Source organism: Nannobrachium achirus (assembly GCF_963921795.1).
Source record: "Nannobrachium achirus genome assembly, chromosome: 15".
NCBI classification, from domain to species: Eukaryota; Metazoa; Chordata; class Actinopteri; order Myctophiformes; family Myctophidae; genus Nannobrachium; species Nannobrachium achirus.
This window is the reverse complement of record NC_137822.1, coordinates 448151-468005: the sequence shown is the minus strand read 5'-3', so window position 1 is coordinate 468005 and position 19855 is coordinate 448151. Positions and strand designations below refer to the sequence as shown.

The 19855-nt window shown below is 43.6% G+C and overlaps 1 protein-coding gene across 10 annotated transcripts in view; it reads right to left on the bottom strand.

Moving 5' to 3' along the window:
• The window catches only part of fnbp1b (formin binding protein 1b), a gene marked incomplete at its 3' end in the record, with an annotated part of 162436 nt that overhangs the window by 85883 nt on the left and 56698 nt on the right, over window positions 1-19855 (bottom strand). For all 10 annotated transcript variants that reach the window (XM_080743105.1, XM_080743106.1, XM_080743109.1 and 7 more), the window contains exons 3-4: window positions 11446-11502; window positions 10770-10917 (exon numbers count right to left, since the gene is read on the bottom strand). In XM_080743105.1, the coding sequence (XP_080599231.1) occupies window positions 10770-10917; window positions 11446-11502 (205 nt within the window). The remainder of the gene's footprint in view (window positions 1-10769; window positions 10918-11445; window positions 11503-19855) is intronic.

Sequence of the window (19855 nt, the reverse complement as noted above, 5' to 3'; positions counted from 1 at the left end):
AGCCACTTGTACGCATGCCCCCAACCACTGAAATAAGAATCTCTAAAACAATAGAAAGAAGTAAATGAAATCAATTTAACACTCATCTTTTATAATTCTTTAATTACAATCTAAAATATGAACCCTTGTTGTAAAAAAACTAAAGTTGTCCTTTAACAGAAAGGACGCGAGTGCAAAGGCGAACGTGGGCAGGAAGTTGCAGGTGGGACATCCGCTTTACTCCTGGATAATCTGCAGCGCTTCCTCTGCACAGACTGCACGGCGGAAAAGCATTCGAAAATGGTGTCAACAGTCTGACTCGGGAGACTATAGACACTAGAGGAAACCCGACGCGAACATCAGAAGAACATAAACTCCACACAGAAAGTCTGCCATCTCCCGCTACCATCACCTACACCAAGAACAAGCTGTGCATAGGACAGCTGTCTGTCTGTCTGTCTGTCTGTCTGTCTGTCTGTCTGTCTGTCTGTCTGTCTGTCTGTCCAATTAACCCATTTAGGCCTAGAATTATTGAATGCTTTAACCAGTGAAAAATAGCAGATATACAAGCTCACAGCGCGGCACCGAGTGCCGCGCTGCGAGCTTGTAGATCTGTTATTTTTGAAAAAGTCGTGAAAATGTGTGCAAATCTTTGAACATGTGTATTTTTAAAGCGAACGTTTGTATCTCAGATTTTGCTTCTGGGGGGTCCCTGGAACTAAATATTTTGAGTTGGGGGTCCGTGGCCAAATACATATCATTTTGGGGGTCCTTCTTATGAAAAAGTTTGAGAACCACTGACATAGTAGTCTCTCAAGAACAGACTAACTGAGCTCCAGTTAAGTGAAAAGGACCTTTTCTTTGACGATGGCTGGCCAGAATGCTGACATAGAAACACAGGTTTTTCAGAAAATCTTAGAAGGATTCAAAAGACACTCATAGAATCGTTTCAAAATTAAAATGTTCACGATTTTTCAAAAATAGCAGATCTACAAGCTCGCAGCGCGGCACTCGGTGCCGTGCTGTGAGCTTGTATATCTGCTGTTTTTCACTGGTTAAAGCATTCAATAATTCTAGGCCTAAATTAAAGTGCTCTATCACTTCAATCTGCAAAAGTCAGGCAAATATAAACGTCTCATCACCAAGAAGAATGAAGAACACAGATGAACCAGAAAGGAAACCCATGAAACTGCTACACAGCTACAGTATGTGTCATTTGTATCTGTGTGTGCCTAATCAGGAACATGAAACCGGATGTGTGTGTGTGTGGTGGGGGTAATCTAAATCAGGGTTTCTAGCTTAGTGCACCTATAGTATAAGGTAACCGAGTGGTTACCTCAGCATGCATCTTGACAACCTTCCATGTAGACTTTCTGTCGTCTATGAACTTGAGTGTGTGCGCGCAAGCGTGTGCGTGCGTGCGTGTGTGTACGTGCCCTATGTCTTTGTGACTCTTTCAGGTAATCTGATCAAATAAGATCACGTAAGACTCTGGGGCACTTCACACATACAGTAGAACGAAAAGAAATATCCACAACTTTCCAACATCACATTGTCCCGCAGATAATGCTACAGTAAAGTCTTGCAGATACAAGTGGATATATACAAAAATACTAAAATGACTATGAAACCCCGCCCACCAGACTGTAATAAAGAAGCTCAGTAGGGATGGAAACTCACAGACAGACAGACAGACAGACAGACAGACAGACAGACAGACAGACAGGATGAGAGAAGCAGTATGCATGGGAAACACGCAGAGGAGGAACGGCGGGTTTTGGGGTTGGGTGTGTGTGCGCGCGCGTGTGTGTGTGTGTGTGTGTGTGTGTGTGTGTGTGTGTGTGTGTGTGTGTGTGTGTGTGTGTGTGTGTGTGTGTGTGTGTGTGTGTAGGGGGGTGGGTGGGTGGGGGTGGGGGTGGGGGGGTCAGAGTGGCATCCTGCAGCCTGAGCAGGGGGGGGGGGGTACCCTCTGGGACCAGGACCAAAACATTTCACACCAGACACAAACGCCCTCAAGCCAAGTGAAACAATTCCAGGAGTTAAAGGAGTAGTTCACCCCCAAAATGACTTTTATTCTATTGATTACTCATGCCATGGAGACTCGAGTTCAATAATATTTTTTGTATTTGTCGCATTCCTAAGACAAACATTTTATTATAGTAAATTTACCTCCATTGATTCCGGATGGGGACACGAATGCATTTGGGTTCCCATCCGGAATCAATGGAGGTAAATTTTGTATATTGTAATAAAAAATGTTGTCTTAGGGATGCGACAAAAAACTAAAAAATATTATTCAACTCAAGTCTCCATGGCATGAGTAATAAATAGAAAAACGTACATTTTGGGGGTGAACTACTCCTTTAAGGCCTGTCCATACTCCCTGCCTACCTGGGGGACAGCAGAGGAATACACAGTAGATATACAAACAATGGGATACCGAATGTAACCAAGAGAGTACATCCACGAGGGTACAAATGTAACTGAGTTTGTACAGTCAGCGTCAGTCTATAGACCCTCCTTTGTATCTACACCAGCAGAGCTTAATGCTGTAGACCAGTGGTTCCCAAACTCTTCAAGGCGAGACCCAAAAGAAAGATTAAGACGTTTGCCCGATCTACAAGCGCAAAACGTGTCGCTTCTTAATTATCATTATATTTGTATTTTTACTCTCGTCGTGACCCATACAAATTTGGACCCCCAAAATAATCATATTTTAACTGGGGACCCCCCACCTTGACAGCACTAGATGTTGAGGCATTACATTTTTATAACATGGTCCTATTGTGAAAATAGCAGATCTACATGCTCACAACGCCTCGCGTTGCGAGGCGTTGTGAGCATATAGATCTGCTATTTTCTCTAATATTTGACAATTTGACCAATGTTTAATTTGTCATTTTAGAAATCACTTTAGAAATATGCAGATACCCTCTATACACTTAAACGTTATGTTGGTTTGTTTACTGTTGAGTGAGAAAACAATGTTGCAGATTAAATTAATCATCTGGGGACCCCTCAAAATAATTTCCTGACCCATAGGCTGAGAACCACTGCTGTAGAGGAGCTGATCTCCAGTCAGAGTCTAAAGCTTCCTGTATATCTACAAGCTGCACAGCTCGTACTGTATAGGATCTGATCTGGAGCCTAGAGCTTCCTGTGTGTGTGTTGAATCATCAGATGTAAGTGCAGGAAATGGGCTTCAGAGTGACGCCACTGCAGCTCACAGTGTCTCTTCACCGTGTTTGTACGAGAACAGGTGTCCTCCTCGTGTGTGCACTGGCGTCAGTTCAGAAAAAGGTAAGGTATGGTAACATGACGCGCGTGCAAGACACCAGTCATGTTGCCTGTTGCCTTAGCAACAGGCATGATACATTTATTTTAAGAAGTACATTCTATTTTTTTCCCCCAAAATGTCTATGGTTTCTTGCGCTGGATATGGCAGCCTGGAACGGTTGTTCAAGTGCAGCTAAACTTGACATAATATATAATAGTAAACGTGCCACAATTAACAAGATGTGGAGAATAAAAGTGTGGAGAATATAATTATAATACCTTGTTAAATGTTGCATTTGTAGTTATTTTACTGTAATTTAACAACATAATAAGCAGCACAGATAGACAATGAGACTGTGTGTGTGTGTGTGTGTGTGTGTGTGTGTGTGTGTGTGTGTGTGTGTGTGTGTGTGTGTGTGTGTGTGTGTGTGTGTGTGTGTGTGTGTGTGTGTGTGTGTGTGTGTTCTGGGTGCAGGAGTCCATCTGGCTACAGTTGGACACTCCTCAGAGTTAGATTAATCACATACAGTAGAACCCTGGGGACTCTGTTCCGGGGGAGGCGAACATTCAGCGAAAATAAGCTCACAGCGCGTCACAACTTGGGGGACCACCAGTCAATGTTTTACTGTGTAAAGCAAGGGTTCCCAAACTTCTTTGGCTCGGGGCACCCATATAAATATTTCTTTTCATCCGAGGCACCCCTACATTATTATATTCCTAATTTTCACTCCCAGCAGCTTGTATTTATAGCATATTTTAGCGATTATGTTGCGAGGAAAGCGAGATAATAGCCATTTTAGTTAGAACTGACTGAAAATAACTTTGTACTTCAAACAAATCTATTTCAAATATTATCAAATTATCTCGCGGCACAGCCTGGACTGCCGTCGCGGCACCCCAGGGTGCCCCGACACCCACTTTGAAAACCCCTGGTGTAATACTGCATGCCTGTATATGGTTGCTGTCAGGCAGAAACCTCTTCACTTCAATCTCCACCTTTTCACGTTTTTTTTTTTTTTTTTTTTTTTTCGTTAATTAACGCTACAACGTCACACAAAAGCATCAAGAGTAGCAGATCTGCAGTGTTTCGAGCTTACAGTTTTGCAGGTTTTATGATGCAAGACCTCTGTTTCACATCACAGAGTTCTAGTCCAATAACCAGCTGCTAAAGTTTGTTTATTAAACTGCTTGTAACCATAACGGCAATAACAAAAGAATATATATATATATACACACTCAGCTGAGTAGCAGTGTTTCATCTGCCCCTCACCCTTCCAGAACATGACAGATAATGGCCATCGGCGATGCTGCTATTAACAGCTAAGCACGTTTACAGTCCAATATCTGCTCTACTGAACGCGTTTCTGTTGACCAGGGTGGACGTGACTTTAGAGTGGCTTTTAAAGAACACTGTGTGGTCCCAGTAATCTGTGAGGAGAGACAGCGATGATGAGATAAGACATTTGAGTCCAGGAGGACACAGGGGTCCAGACTGTCACGGGGGGTCTGCTGGTGTTGGCCAGCGTTACGGCTGTCCCTGTCGTATCTATATTTACTCAGCCATGATGACCTCAGCGCAGGAAGGATCGGATAGACGGAAGCAACGGCTGCTCACGTTCAACGTACTGTAGGCCAGAAGTGTGTATTAGTGCTATCCTAGTCATACTATTACTGCAGTGTGTGTTAGTATCCTAATACACGCAGTGCTATCCTATAGTCATACTATTAGGGATGGGACGATATGAACATTTCATATCACGATTATTGTGATATCGCGATAATCAAAATTCATTATTCTGGGGTGGAACATTCGCCCAAAAATCTACAGAGCTTGTAGATCGGCTATTTTTTGGCAAAGACATTTGATAGAGAGTGAGAAAAATCACACCTGTGTGAACTGAGCGGTGGTCGTGGGGGGGGGGGGGGGGGGGGTGCCTGTGTGTGTGGGGTGGGTGTGTGTGTGTGTGTGTGTGTGTGTGTGTGTGTGTGTGTGTGTGTGTGTGTGTGTGTGTGTGTGTCTGGCCTGGCCTGGCCTGAACAACAGCGCCCCTCCCTTAACATGTGTGGTCAAACAAAAAAAAAGGTACTTCAGGCTACATACAGACACGCACACACGCATACACACACGGCCACGTATAGGAGACGGTGTAACCACCGCTCAAAAAGACTATCAAGTACGTACAGTACAGTCTATTGGTATACTACCTTTTACCATCTGCTATTTACTCAGCACAACAACAGCTTGCGAGTATAACAAAATCAAGCTTAAAGGACAACATTGTTTTTTACAACAAGGGTTCATATTTTAGTTAATCATTAGAGAAAAGAAAAGATGAGTGTTAACTCTCCTACTGCCAGATTATTTATTTATTTATTGGGTCTGGCGCCATCAAAAAGCGGCTTACCTTTGCGACGTTATAGTAGATAGACAGACAGACATTTATTTTATTTTTTTTATTTTTTTTGGTTGTGCAATAGTGCACTTTGGTCTGCCAGGCAGCAGAGGGCGGCGTCATGCGAGAATGAATGTGAATTGTCCTGCTATGTGTTGCCGTACATTCAGAGCAGTCACTGGCTACAGAGCCTCCGGGCCAGAGGAAATCAACAAGGAAGTGAATTGTTCTCCGTTGATCTAACGCATAATGGATTTTTTACACCATCACAGCGGAAAATGTGTTTACAGTAAACGGCCGCGCGACGCCTCATCAGCTTACAGTCATCAGACGAACGAACCGAACGAGCGCCGTATTGGCATCGACGTTCTGTAAAAAATGGGGCGAGCGTTATCGTTCGAAGCGTGGGGAGAGTTAAAATGTTTTCATTTACTTCTTTCTATCGTTTGAGTGTTTTTAACGATTTTGATTTGCATGCATGCCCCCTGGTTGGAGGCATGCGTACAAGTGGCAAAATATGTATTTTCAGACACAATAAGCCCATTCCCAAGATGCACCGCAATCTTTCATGGCCTGATGTGACTTATGGGGCTGGTGTAAATAGTAACAATGAAATTACCAGCTTATTGTGTCTAAAAATACATATTTAGCCACTTGTACACCTACGGAAATCAAAATACTAAAATCGCTAAAACAATAGAAAGCAGTAAATGAAAACATTTTAACACTCGTCTTTTCTTTTCTCTAATTACAATCTAAAATATGAACCCTTGTTGTAAAAAAACAAAGTTGTCCTTTAACACTCAACAACATGTCAGGGAGAGGGGGTTTGCTTAATGCTGCAGTGACAGAGTGGAAAAAGCTCCCTACAAAAGCTACGTTTCTCCCCATCACCTCCATGTCTCTCCGTGCAGATGGCGTTATTGTGAAGTGACGACTGAGGGGGTGATCTCAGTGGTGTTTTGCCAGTGCTTGTCAGTGCTGGGAGTGTGATGGCTCTGACGCCTTATGCCTACTGGGTATGGGAAGGATTTTGGAAGCAGTACGCGTGATGCTGGCGAGTTTGTTTTTGTTGGAGACGGTCACTGTGTGGAAGAATCACGGGGACCAGCACAACAGGATGGAGACGGTCACTGTGTGGAAGAATCACGGGGACCAGCACAACAGGATGGAGACGGTCACTGTGTGGAAGAATCACGGGGACCAGCACAACAGGATGGGGACGGTCACTGTGTGGAAGAATCACGGGGACCAGCACAACAGGATGGAGACGGTCACTGTGTGGAAGAATCACGGGGACCAGCACAACAGGATGGGACGGTCACTGTGTGGAAGAATCACGGGGACCAGCACAACAGGATGGGGACGGTCACTGTGTGGAAGAATCACGGGGACCAGCACAACAGGATGGGACGGTCACTGTGTGGAAGAATCACGGGGACCAGCACAACAGGATGGAGACGGTCACTGTGTGGAAGAATCACGGGGACCAGCACAACAGGATGGGGACGGTCACTGTGTGGAAGAATCACGGGGACCAGCACAACAGGAAGAATCACGGGGACCAGCACAACAGGATGGTCACTGTGTGGAAGAATCACGGGGACCAGCACTGTGTGGAAGAATCACGGGGACCAGCACAACAGGATGGGCTGAACAGGGACCAGCACAACAGGATGGGGACCAGCACAACAGAAGAATCACGGGGACCAGCACAACAGGATGGGCTGAAATGTGCTTTTGCAGAGTAACAAACACAAGAGCACTGAGCTCCAGTGTTGATTTCGTCGACTAAAACTATAACGAAAAATGTTTGTCGACTACGTTTTTTTTTCACTGATGAAAACGAAATAAAAACTAAACTATGATGACTAAAACTAAGACTAAATATATTGACAATTTCGTCAACAAAATAAAAACTAGACTAAAACGTTAGGGAGGGTTAGGGTAAGTGGAGAAGGCAGTCATTTTATGTTTGGTTGCTCTCAGGTGTTGGGCGCTGAAAATAGCCGATCTACAAGCTCACAACACGTCGCGCTGCAACGCGTTGTGAGCTTGTAGATCGGCTATTTTCGGCACGCAACCAAGTGTAAGATCAGTCATTACGATGCCATCAAGGCCATCCGAAATACATCTTATGATATTTAGTAGACTAAAATTAGACTAAAACTAAAACTGTTCAGGTGACTAAATTAAGACTAAAACTAAGACATTTTATTCAAAAGACTATGACTAAAACTAAATCAAATCAAAATAGACTCAAAAACAACACTGCTGAGCTCACAATAGACATGAGGAGAGAAAAGAAGACGGCTAGGGCTACAGCGAGAGTTTGTTCAGTAGCAGGGGTCTCCCTGTCTTTACAGCTCTTTAATAGACAGAAAATACACTTTCAGGTTGGTTGATTTCAGCCAACCAGAGAGTACCCATTCATCAGCTTAGATTTCCTAATCAGTCGTCAGTTCCAATTTCACATATAATCTGTATGCTGTGTGAGTTCTCTCGAACACTCTATAGCATGGGGTCTTCAACAGGGGGTCCTCCAAATCTTTGAGTGATAGAAACCTTTTTTATATTAACCACTTGAACCCTAGCGTCCATATTCTGAGAACTTTAGCCAAAAATAGCAGATCTACAAGCTCACAACGCCTCGTAGATCGGCTATTTTCAGCAAAGAGGTTTGGTGTAGTGGGGGAAAAGAGCAGACTAAGTACAGAGTGAAAGGTCAAGTTTATTAAGTATTGACTGTTCAAGTGGTTAAATATTTTAAAACACAAATTGACATGAATCCAAATACACTGATGATTGGGCTGTCAAACGATGAAACTATATGGAATCTATGAACAGGTTGTGGGGGTCCCTGCTTCATCTCTCTCTCAACTAAGGGATCCTTGGCCTGAAAACGTTGAAGACCCCTGCTCTATAGCAAGGAGTATCAGAATATAGCTCTATTTAACACTTATTTTAACAAAGCAATATCATTTACCCTACCTTTAACTATGAGAGTGTACACTCTCTAAGCACAAATTAGCACTGAGGATTCTGCTGTGTATGGGAACTGGGTTAAGTAAACAGACAGACTGCTGCATGACATCACACTGAAAAAGGAGTACAGTAGGATGATTCAAATTGAATGTGAAATTGCGTCTCAGGGGTATCCGCCGGGGTGCATCCGGCTTTGTTCGAGCATTGTGAGCTTGTAGATCGGCTATTTTCAAATGGCTGAAATGCATATAGGGCTAAAGTTGTTGATGTTAAGTTTTGTAATAATAATCCAAATAGTAACTACACCTTTCAAATAATTGTAGCGGAGTAAAAGTAGGCTACAATATTTGGAACCAAGATGTAGTGGAGTTGAAGTAAAAGTATTGGAAATTGGAAAGAACAAATTCCTCAAAATTGTACAGTACTAAAAGTAAATGTACTTTATTACTTTACACCACTGGTGAGGAGGAGTTCATTGGCGTAATGACAATAAATTGGGGTAAGGCTGCACCCACACCAACGTAAGGTAAGGTAAGGTAAGGTAAGGTAAGGCTGCACCCACACCAACGTAAGGTAAGGTAAGGTAAGGCTGCACCCACACCAAAGTAAGGTAAGGTAAGGTAAGGTAAGGCTGCACCCACACCAAAGTAAGGTAAGGTAAGGTAAGGTAAGGTAAGGTAAGGTAAGGCTGCACCCACACCAAAGTAAGGTAAGGTAAGGTAAGGTAAGGCTGCACCAACACCAAAGTAAGGTAAGGTAAGGTAAGGTAAGGTAAGGTAAGGCTGCACCAACACCAAAGTAAGGTAAGGTAAGGTAAGGTAAGGTAAGGTAAGGTAAGGCTGCACCCACACCAAAGTAAGGTAAGGTAAGGTAAGGTAAGGTAAGGCTGCACCAACACCAAAGTAAGGTAAGGTAAGGTAAGGTAAGGTAAGGTAAGGTAAGGCTGCACCCACACCAAAGTAAGGTAAGGTAAGGTAAGGTAAGGTAAGGCTGCACCAACACCAAAGTAAGGTAAGGTAAGGTAAGGTAAGGTAAGGCTGCACCCACACCAAAGTAAGGTAAGGTAAGGTAAGGTAAGGTAAGGCTGCACCAACACCAAAGTAAGGTAAGGTAAGGTAAGGTAAGGTAAGGCTGCACCAACACCAAAGTAAGGTAAGGTAAGGTAAGGTAAGGTAAGGCTGCACCAACACCAAAGTAAGGTAAGGTAAGGTAAGGTAAGGTAAGGTAAGGTAAGGCTGCACCCACACCAAAGTAAGGTAAGGTAAGGTAAGGTAAGGTAAGGCTGCACCAACACCAAAGTAAGGTAAGGTAAGGTAAGGTAAGGTAAGGCTGCACCCACACCAAAGTAAGGTAAGGTAAGGTAAGGTAAGGTAAGGCTGCACCAACACCAAAGTAAGGTAAGGTAAGGTAAGGTAAGGTAAGGCTGCACCAACACCAAAGTAAGGTAAGGTAAGGTAAGGTAAGGTAAGGCTGCACCCACACCAAAGTAAGGTAAGGTAAGGTAAGGTAAGGTAAGGCTGCACCAACACCAAAGTAAGGTAAGGTAAGGTAAGGTAAGGTAAGGTAAGGTAAGGCTGCACCAACACCAAAGTAAGGTAAGGTAAGGTAAGGTAAGGTAAGGCTGCACCAACACCAAAGTAAGGTAAGGTAAGGTAAGGTAAGGTAAGGTAAGGTAAGGCTGCACCCACACCAAAGTAAGGTAAGGTAAGGTAAGGTAAGGTAAGGCTGCACCCACACCAAAGTAAGGTAAGGTAAGGTAAGGTAAGGTAAGGCTGCACCAACACCAAAGTAAGGTAAGGTAAGGTAAGGTAAGGTAAGGCTGCACCCACACCAAAGTAAGGTCGTCAGGATAAACTCTTTTGGTGTGTGGCTGACTAAAAACACAGAGAGCGCATTCTGTCCCAAAGCCAGCAACACGCCTGTCAGTCACTTCCAGAACCCTCCCCATTCCGCCTTCGACTCACCTGATTGGACAGAGGGGGGAAACCTGAGAATTTATCTGCTCCAGCATAAACACAAGGTCGGCGGGGCGGGCAGATATCCTCTACTGGCCTGAAACCGCCCCCTTCCCATTCAAATATATTGGCGGAATGGGGATTCCACTCTAAAAAAAAAGAAGAAGAAGAAACGTCTTACCGTTTTCCTCTCAGTTTTCAGCTCCTGCAGGTAGCTGGTCAACGTGCCGATGATCTGAGAGTTGAGGTTCTCTGCGATGACCTCGTGTTGGCCGGCGTAGTCGTTCAGCTCGTTAAGGCTCGTCAGGAACGCCCGGCAGAATGTGTATCTGTGCCGGAAACACACAGGAAGTGACATCAGAGATGATTATGGCGGCGAGGCGGTTACAGTGTGTTGCTTGTGTGAGGAAATACTTTGTAGTGTGGAAACAGCAGGAAAATGTAAATCAACTAGAAAGCAATTGGACTTTGCAAGTGTGGTTACGGTGACGCGAGTCACTCTTGCAAATGAATTCCGTCTTACCATTTGCATTTTCCCCGTTCAAGTCAATAGGGAAAATGTATTCACTAATAAATTAATGGCCATATATGGAGACCCATTGTGTGCGCGGGGTTTCCCCGTGCACACAATGGGCACGTGTCGCGTGTACGGAGCCCCCGAAAATCAGTAAATACAATAGGAAAAAAGCCTTGGCAGTAATCTAGGCCTATTAGTTATGGCAAAACTATGGCACTCAAAGTGTTCACATACATTACCATACAGAATGGTTAAAATTACATTGTATTCATCCAAATAAATCTGGCTGGTACCCTTCTTCTAAAACCACGGAAACAGAAGAAAAAGAAAATACACTCACTTGCTCTCCTCATCTTCTCGTGAGCTCTTCTTGGGTTGATACTTCTTTGATAGATTTCTGTAAAGGAGAGAAGATCATTGAGTTTGGAACACGGCACTGTTTCTGTAAAGGAGAGAAGACCAATGAGTTTGGAACACGCCACTGTTTCTGTAAAGGAGAGAAGACCAATGAGTTTGGAACACGCCACTGTTTCCCAACATCGTGAGTGCTACGGTAAGTGCTATGGGCTAAGGTGGAGTGTGAAGAGGTGAGTCTTCAGACCGGGGCGGAAGCTAGGGAGTGAGTCTGCTGTTCTGTGTACACACACACACACACACACACACACACACACACACACACACACACACACACACACACACACATACATACACACACACACACACACACACACACACACACACACACACACACACACACACACACACACACACACACACACACACACACACATGCCAACATCACATGGTCCACAGCAGAGTGGGTCTGCCGGAGTGCCTCATGCTCTCTCATATTAATGAATGACCTCCCCCCTCTCTTCTAGCAGTAGTAACTTATTGCCCCGGGAGTAGCATGCAGAAGCAGTCATCAGGAACGAGCGTGAGTTCCGTGCAGTATGCTGGCTATGTCCCCGTTTTGACATTGGGCCTGTGGCGTGAGTTAAGTGGATTGTAGGCCAGCCGCGGTGACACTGCTGTCACGAATCAGGACGAGGAGACTGATGATGGACAGGCAGAGAATGGCACAGTATATAGTAGTGGTTCTCAACCGTTTCAGGCCAAGACCCCCAAAATAGTTTTTACCTCTCTCGTTGGTTTACACCAACGTTACTTTTATGTGTATCCTTCCTACTTTGGCTTATTCCTAGTTAGGCCTATTTGTACTTAGAATGTTAAAACATCAAAGGCAGGCCTTTAAAAAGTGCACTATCATCTACCTCAAGAAGTTCTGTATTTTTCTTTAAATAAAAAATAAACATTTTTGCACTAAAATCGCTGCGTGGTATCGAAAATGTTGAGTATCGACATTTTTCAAAATATCGTATCGAAATTAGAAATCCAGTATCGTGACAAGCCTACTCTATACACTTATACTGTATGCTGGTTTGTTTACTGTTGAGTGAGAAAACAATGTTGCACATTAAGTTAATCATCTGGGGACCCCCCAAAATAATTTGGGGACCCCCCTGGGGGTCCCAAACCAAAGGTTGAGAACCACTGCAGTATAGGATGAGACAACGCTACATACAATTGACAATTTTGGCATTTCGCAGAGGCTCTGATCCAGAACGACTTATACCCACTGTGACAACACTTCCAAAATCCAAAAAAATACTTATATTTCTATCAATTACACACCCCATGAAGCCTTATATTCTCCATTGAGTGACTCTGCCGGTCATCAAAGTATTGGCTGAGGAATTCCAAAACATTTTTTTTATAAAAAAGTTTCCATGAATTCCATGGGGTTAGAAATAAGTAATGTTTTGGGTGAACTACTCCTTTAGGTTTTATCTTCTGAGAATGTTGTGAAATGAAAAAGGTTCTGAATCACTGGCCTAGATCAGGGGTTCCCAAACTTTTCAGGCCACGACCCCCCCCAAAAAAAAACATTTGAACTGGGGACCTCCCCACCTTGACAAGCACTTGGAATTTAGTTTGACTCGGTTCCACAGATAAATATTGGGAAAAGAGACAATGTACAAGCTCACATTGCCTCACAATGCAAAGTGTCGTAACGATTCTTGGGTCTTTCTCACCGAATATTTGATTTGGCAAATGTTTGACTAAATTTAGAATAGTATTGATGATTACTTTTGATGCAGTAACAGCCTTTTCTCACTTCTTTTCGGTCTTTCTTTTTTTGAGCGGTGGTTACACCGTCTCCTATACGTGGCCGTGTGTGTATGCGTCCGTCCGTCCGTGTGTGTGTGTCTGTATGTAGCCTGCAGGCCTGCAGTACCTTTTATGACCACACATGTTAAGGGAGGGGCGCTGTTGTTCAGGCCAGGCCAGACCAGGCACACACACACACACGCACGCACACACACACACACACACACACACACACACACACACACACACACACACACACAGGGGGGAAGGGGGGGGGGGGGGGGGGTAAACCACCGCTCAGTTCACACGGGTGTGATTTTTTTAAGCTATTTCTCACTTTATCTGGGGACCGCCCTAAAAATCATGTGGAGAGTCTGGAGACCCCCCGGGGGGGCCCAGCCCATAGGTTGAAAACCACAGGCCTAGATAACGACGTGCCCAAAATGTGTTGGGCATGGTGCCATGTTAACGTGGTTAATGATTACACCTTGAGGCCTTTCCCAAGACTTTGTGGGAGAGTCAAGGGTTTGCTCTGTCTCTTTCCAGCTGGTGTACAGGGTGCCTGCAGGCCTTTTCACACGGGAAGCCGCGGACGCGCCTAGTCATTCATTATCAATGAGAGGTGAGCATTCAGGTAGGGGGGGGGGAGACGCAGACAGTCTGACATGGTGACATAATGACACATTTGACATAATGGCATGGCACAGTGACACATCAAAAGCACCAATTTGTTTCTTTCCTGCATAGCGATGTGTTTGATGTCGCATGATGTCATATGATGTCATTGAGCTTCTCGTTAACCACTTAAAGGAGTAGTTCACCCCCGAAATGACTTTTTCTTTTCTTCTATTGATTACTCACGGCATGGAGACTTGAGTTTTTGGTGATTTTTTTGGGTATTTTGTTGCATTCTTAAAACAGAATTTTGATTATAGTAAATGTACGCCCATTGATTCTGGATGGGGACCCAAATGCATCTGGGTGGAAACTTTGTCGAAAACCCTTACTTTTCAGGAACAGAGCCTGTATTCCAGTGGAACTGGAACCAGTGTAGTTGTTGTTTAGACACAAGCTCTTGTTATTGTTCAATGATATAAAACCGTCCACAAAAATAACAAGAAATACATGATCTACAAGCTAACAACGCATCACAACACGACACACCGTGAGCTTGTAGATCCGCAGTTTTTTGTTACTTGTGTGCAACACTGTTGCATGAAGACATATTGAAATGTGGAGATGTGGGGTTTCTGTCCGACACCAACAATTATACATGTACATCATTAGCCAGGATCCTCCAGGGGTCTATATTAGGATCCTCCAGGGGTCTACATTAGGCCCCCTTATAAAGATCCTCCAGGGGTCTACATTAGGCCCCCTTATAAAGATCCTCCAGGGGTCTATATTAGGCCCCCTTATATTTTGTACCTCTATATATTTCGCTGAAAATAGCCAATCTAAACGTTTGAGCCTGAAGATCGTCTATTTTCACTGAATGTTTGCCCCAGAATATAGACACAGGCTAGGCTTCATGTAGTTAAAAATACAGGTCTGGTCAGGTTGTGGGACACATTTGAAAAGTGAGAAATGTTTGATGAAACCATTACCAAATCATAATAATCTCTTATAAGTGGTGGGAATTGCTCATAATTACGAGCCACAGTTTACATGAAAATACAATAAAGCGCCTTTCAGAAGGGGCGCGGCTGCCTCCTAGTAATTCAGTTTCAATGAGAGGCGGGCGATTATTTTGGACACGCAGAGAAGTTGAGGAGCGGCGAGGCGAACGGGTGGCGGCCCCGTGAAATTCCCGCCCGCTTGCTCGCGGGGGGCAAGAGCTGGATTGTGGTCAGCTTTTTTTTCCACGCTTGCCAGCGGGCACGCAGGAGGGCAACAACAATGGCTGCTAGGCGTAATATCGCCCGGCGTTTTACTCGCGGAGCGAGTGTGTTTGTGTCTACACATGAGAGACCGCGTCGCGATGCCCGCTGATCCAAGTGGGAACGTCCGCGTCAACCGCCGTCCGTCTGAAAGGCGCTTAAAGGGATATTTCACTTGAGGGTAGGCCAGTGCTACTGTAAGTGCTATGGGCTCGGGTTAGGGTTAGGGTTAGGGTTAGGGTGGGGTTAGGGTGGAGTCTGAAGAGGTGAGTCTTCAGACCCGGTCTGAAAGCTGGCAATATTTTGGTCATTTTATCATCTAATTGGGCTTTTATGAACACCCTGAACATGTAAATGTTATCAGGCCCTCCCTGTCCAGGATTTCTCCCCATACACACCCATTGTAACTTCAAACTCCATTTTAACCATGATAGATTCATTAAAAACACCCATTATTTTTACTGACTCATAATACCCTCCTAATACGTGAGCAGGCAGTGTTTTTTTTTATAACTTACTGGTATTTCATTTATCTTTAATAATTTTTGTATTTCATTTTTTCCATTTTCCCAAAATATTATTAAAAACAAATGAAAAAAGTTATAAAAAAAAACAGGGCCTGCTCACGTATTAGGAGGGTGTTATGAGTCACCATAAAGAATAATGGGTGTTTTTAATGAATCTATCATGATTAAAATGGAGTTTGAAGTTACAATGATATGGGGCCCTCCTCCTGGAGGAGGAGGGCCTGATAACATTTACATCAAATATCTAAATATTGAATGAAGCAAATTAAAATCTGTCCAGGGTGTTCATAAAAGCCTGATTAGATGATAAAATGACCAAAAGATATTTTTGAAAGTGAAATTTCCCTTTAACTAACCACAAGACAGTACGGGACACTAAATGAATGTCTAAAACATATTCTGTTGTAGAGGTGCGTGGTTAATTCCAACTGAAATGAATAATGTATGTTCCAAAACAGTTCTTGCACTCCTCGACATCCTCCTCTCTCTACAGCCCTCCCTGTCTGCTCTGTTGCTAGGCAGAATATCACTCTCTACTTTGTCAGTCACCGTCTCTCTCTCTCTCTCCCTCTCCCTCTCCCTCTCCCTCTCTCTCTTCTCTCTCTCTCTCTCTCTCTCTCTCTCTCTCTCTCTCTCTCTCTTAGAGCGTGATTTCTTTGTGTGTCACCGCCTACTACAGGTTCAAGCAGCGACATTTAGGTGGGCATACACATAGACAGGTGCATAGGAGAAGTCCAATGGTCAAAAGTAGAAGAAAAACCCCCACACACTGTCTTCAGGAGCAACACAAAATATTTAATTAGGAAAACTTTTCCGTCGTTAGACCTTCGTAACCTGGTGAAAACGTTTGTTTTCCCGATGAAAGGTTTATTTATTTTTTACCTATGAAGACAGTGTAGTATGCAGGAGGAGTTACTCATATTGGAGGATAACATAATTGTTTGATGTTTTAACATTATATACAGTACTTTAGTTAGTACAATGGATCTCAAACCTTTTCATTTCAAGGACCTCCAAAACGTTTTTTAAGGCAAGGACCCAGAAAATAATATTAATGTATTTGGTGGCGGACAAAAATGTTATGTGCCAGGGTAGTTCAAAAATATTCCTAATGCTGTATTGACTCATTTCGCTTTGAGAACCACTGCTTTACTGTACTCTACTGAACTATTATGGATTATTAGGTCAGAGGAATTTTGGGGGAGGGAGGTTCACTGCACCATTAACCCAGTCCAGTGGAAGAGGATTAATCCTGGATTACACAAGTGTGTGTGTGTGTGTGTGTGTGTGTGTGTGTGTGTGTGTGTGTGTGTGTGTGTGTGTGTGTGTGTGTGTGTGTGTGTGTGTGTGTGTGTGTGTGTGTGTGTGTGTGTGTGATACAGTAATTGTGATCTGTGTATAGGCATGAGCACACATAGACATCAAAGAGGCTCAAGCCCCTGCCCTTCTACCCGTCTGCACAAAGTGAAAGTGCTGCTAATTTCACTTCTTGTAATTCCGCTGGATTCGACGTGGACACCTTTTTCAGTCCACATACTGTATAAACTCAGTGTTCAATTAAAATGTCCTATCGTCCAGAAAAGATTGTCAACGACCGGCCAGATGTGCCATTTGGAAATTTTTCGTTGCGACGCGTTGTGAGCTTGGAGGTCGGCTAGTTTCAGCGTGTGATACCACACTAAACTAAGCATAACCAAGTCTATACGGGAGATGTGGCGTAACAGCATGGATTTCTACACAGAGAGGGGCATCCTTTCAACATAAGATGCTGCATTCAAGTTCAGGACAGTTTGGACAAGGCAATTCTCTTGAATGCTGCCTTCAGGTATGGCATGGAAAGAGGGCATTTGCATTTCTTTCACCACAGTGAAAACTGCATTCATGGTCTGGAGAGGGCACTTTTTTACAGACAGATAAAAGGGCAGCGGCTCAAGCCCCCTTTGATGTCTATGTATGCACGTGCCTGTTGACCGGAGTCCCACAGGGGTCTATTCTAGGCCACTCCTCCTCTGCAACAAATCCAAACCATGCAAGTCACCATCCTGCTCATAGGACACAGTAACACAGTAACACAGGGGAACTTTCCGATTCTCAAGCGGCCGCTTAGCCTCCCGAGCCACTGCTGCCCAAATAAATACAATCAAGTAGAAAAGTGTAATGACCAATACCATCAAACATATAATTTTCCGAATGTCTGTCTGAGTGAGTGTCTGTCTGTCTGTCTGTCTGAGTGTCTGTCACAGCGTTTCTCCTCAGTGGCTGGAGCAATTGATCTGAAATCGCATCACCATTAGCATATGAACACACCTGACATAACTGTGAAGCCCGTTTGTCACTTTCACAAATCATATGCTGTATATTAGCATTTTTATGGTGTATCTATATCTATTCTGCATCTAGCTTGAGGCATGTCTATTCTGCATCTAGCATGAGGCAACATGTTTAACCAGCTGTGTGTGTGTGTGTGTGTGTGTGTGTGTGTGTGTGTGTGTGTGTGTGTGTGTGTGTGTGTGTGTGTGTGTGTGTGTGTGTGTGTGTGTGCGTGCAGGCGGGTGGCGGGCTGGGGGTCGGTTGTCTGGCCCTGTTACAGATTTTGTCCAAAAATCATGCAGATCGGTATTCGGTACACAGTATCTCTGTAGCCATTAAACGAAACGGGTATTTCTTACATTGATGCTCCTACATATTATCATGCAAGCACCAGTTAAAGTTACTTTCCATCCCTCATATACTGTGTGCACAGTGCACAGTGCACATCCCATAACCCACACACTGCACATCATTTCGGAGCTCATATCTTTGAACGGGTAAGAGCTAGTTAATTCATGTTTATTGAATATATTAACTCATGTTGGCCTGAGCATTCATACTACAGTAAACCTGATTGAATGAGATATTACGGTATGTTAAGTTGATAAGTGTGGATAATAGGAGTACAGTACAGGAGAGGTACAGAATGGGAGAGAAGGCAACGCATTGAACACAACAAAGTTGTATAGAACACTGTATACTGTGCTGGAAACAACAAAACATAACGTTGTTGTTGGGCAGAAACCTCTTATCTCCAATAGTCAAACCTTTTGTGTTTTGTTCATAAATCAACGCACTACTTGGTCATACTACAGCATCACTACTTGTTCATACTACAGCATCACTACTTGTTCATACTACAGCATCACAGTAGTACACTACTTGTTCATACTACAGCATCACTACTTGTTCATACTACAGCATCACTACTTGTTCATACTACAGCATCACTACTTCTTCATACTACAGCATCACTACTTGTTCATACTACAGCATCACTACTTCTTCATACTACAGCATCACTACTTGTTCATACTACAGCATCACTACTTCTTCATACTACAGCATCACTACTTGTTCATACTACAGCATCACTACTTGTTCATACTACAGCATCACTACTTGTTCATACTACAGCATCACTACTTCTTCATACTACAGCATCACTACTTGTTCATACTACAGCATCACTACTTCTTCATACTACAGCATCACTACTTGTTCATACTACAGCATCACTACTTCTTCATACTACAGCATCACTACTTGTTCATACTACAGCATCACACCACTACTTGTTCATACTACAGCATCACACCACTACTTGTTCATACTACAGCATCACACCACTACTTGTTCATACTACAGCATCACACCACTATTTGTTCATACTACAGCATCACACCACTACTTGTTCATACTACAGCATCACACCACTACTTGTTCATACTACAGCATCACACCACTACTTGTTCATACTACAGCATCACTACTTGTTCATACTACAGCATCACACCACTACTTGTTCATACTACAGCATCACACCACTACTTGTTCATACTACAGCATCACACCACTACTTGATCGTACTACAGCATCACACCACTACTTGATCGTACTACAGCATCACACCACTACTTGTTCATACTACAGCATCACACCACTACTTGTTCATACTACAGCATCACACCACTACTTGTTCATACTACAGCATCACTACTTCTTCATACTACAGCATCACTACTTCTTCATACTACAGCATCACTACTTCTTCATACTACAGCATCACTACTTGTTCATACTACAGCATCACACCACTACTTGTTCATACTACAGCATCACACCACTACTTGTTCATACT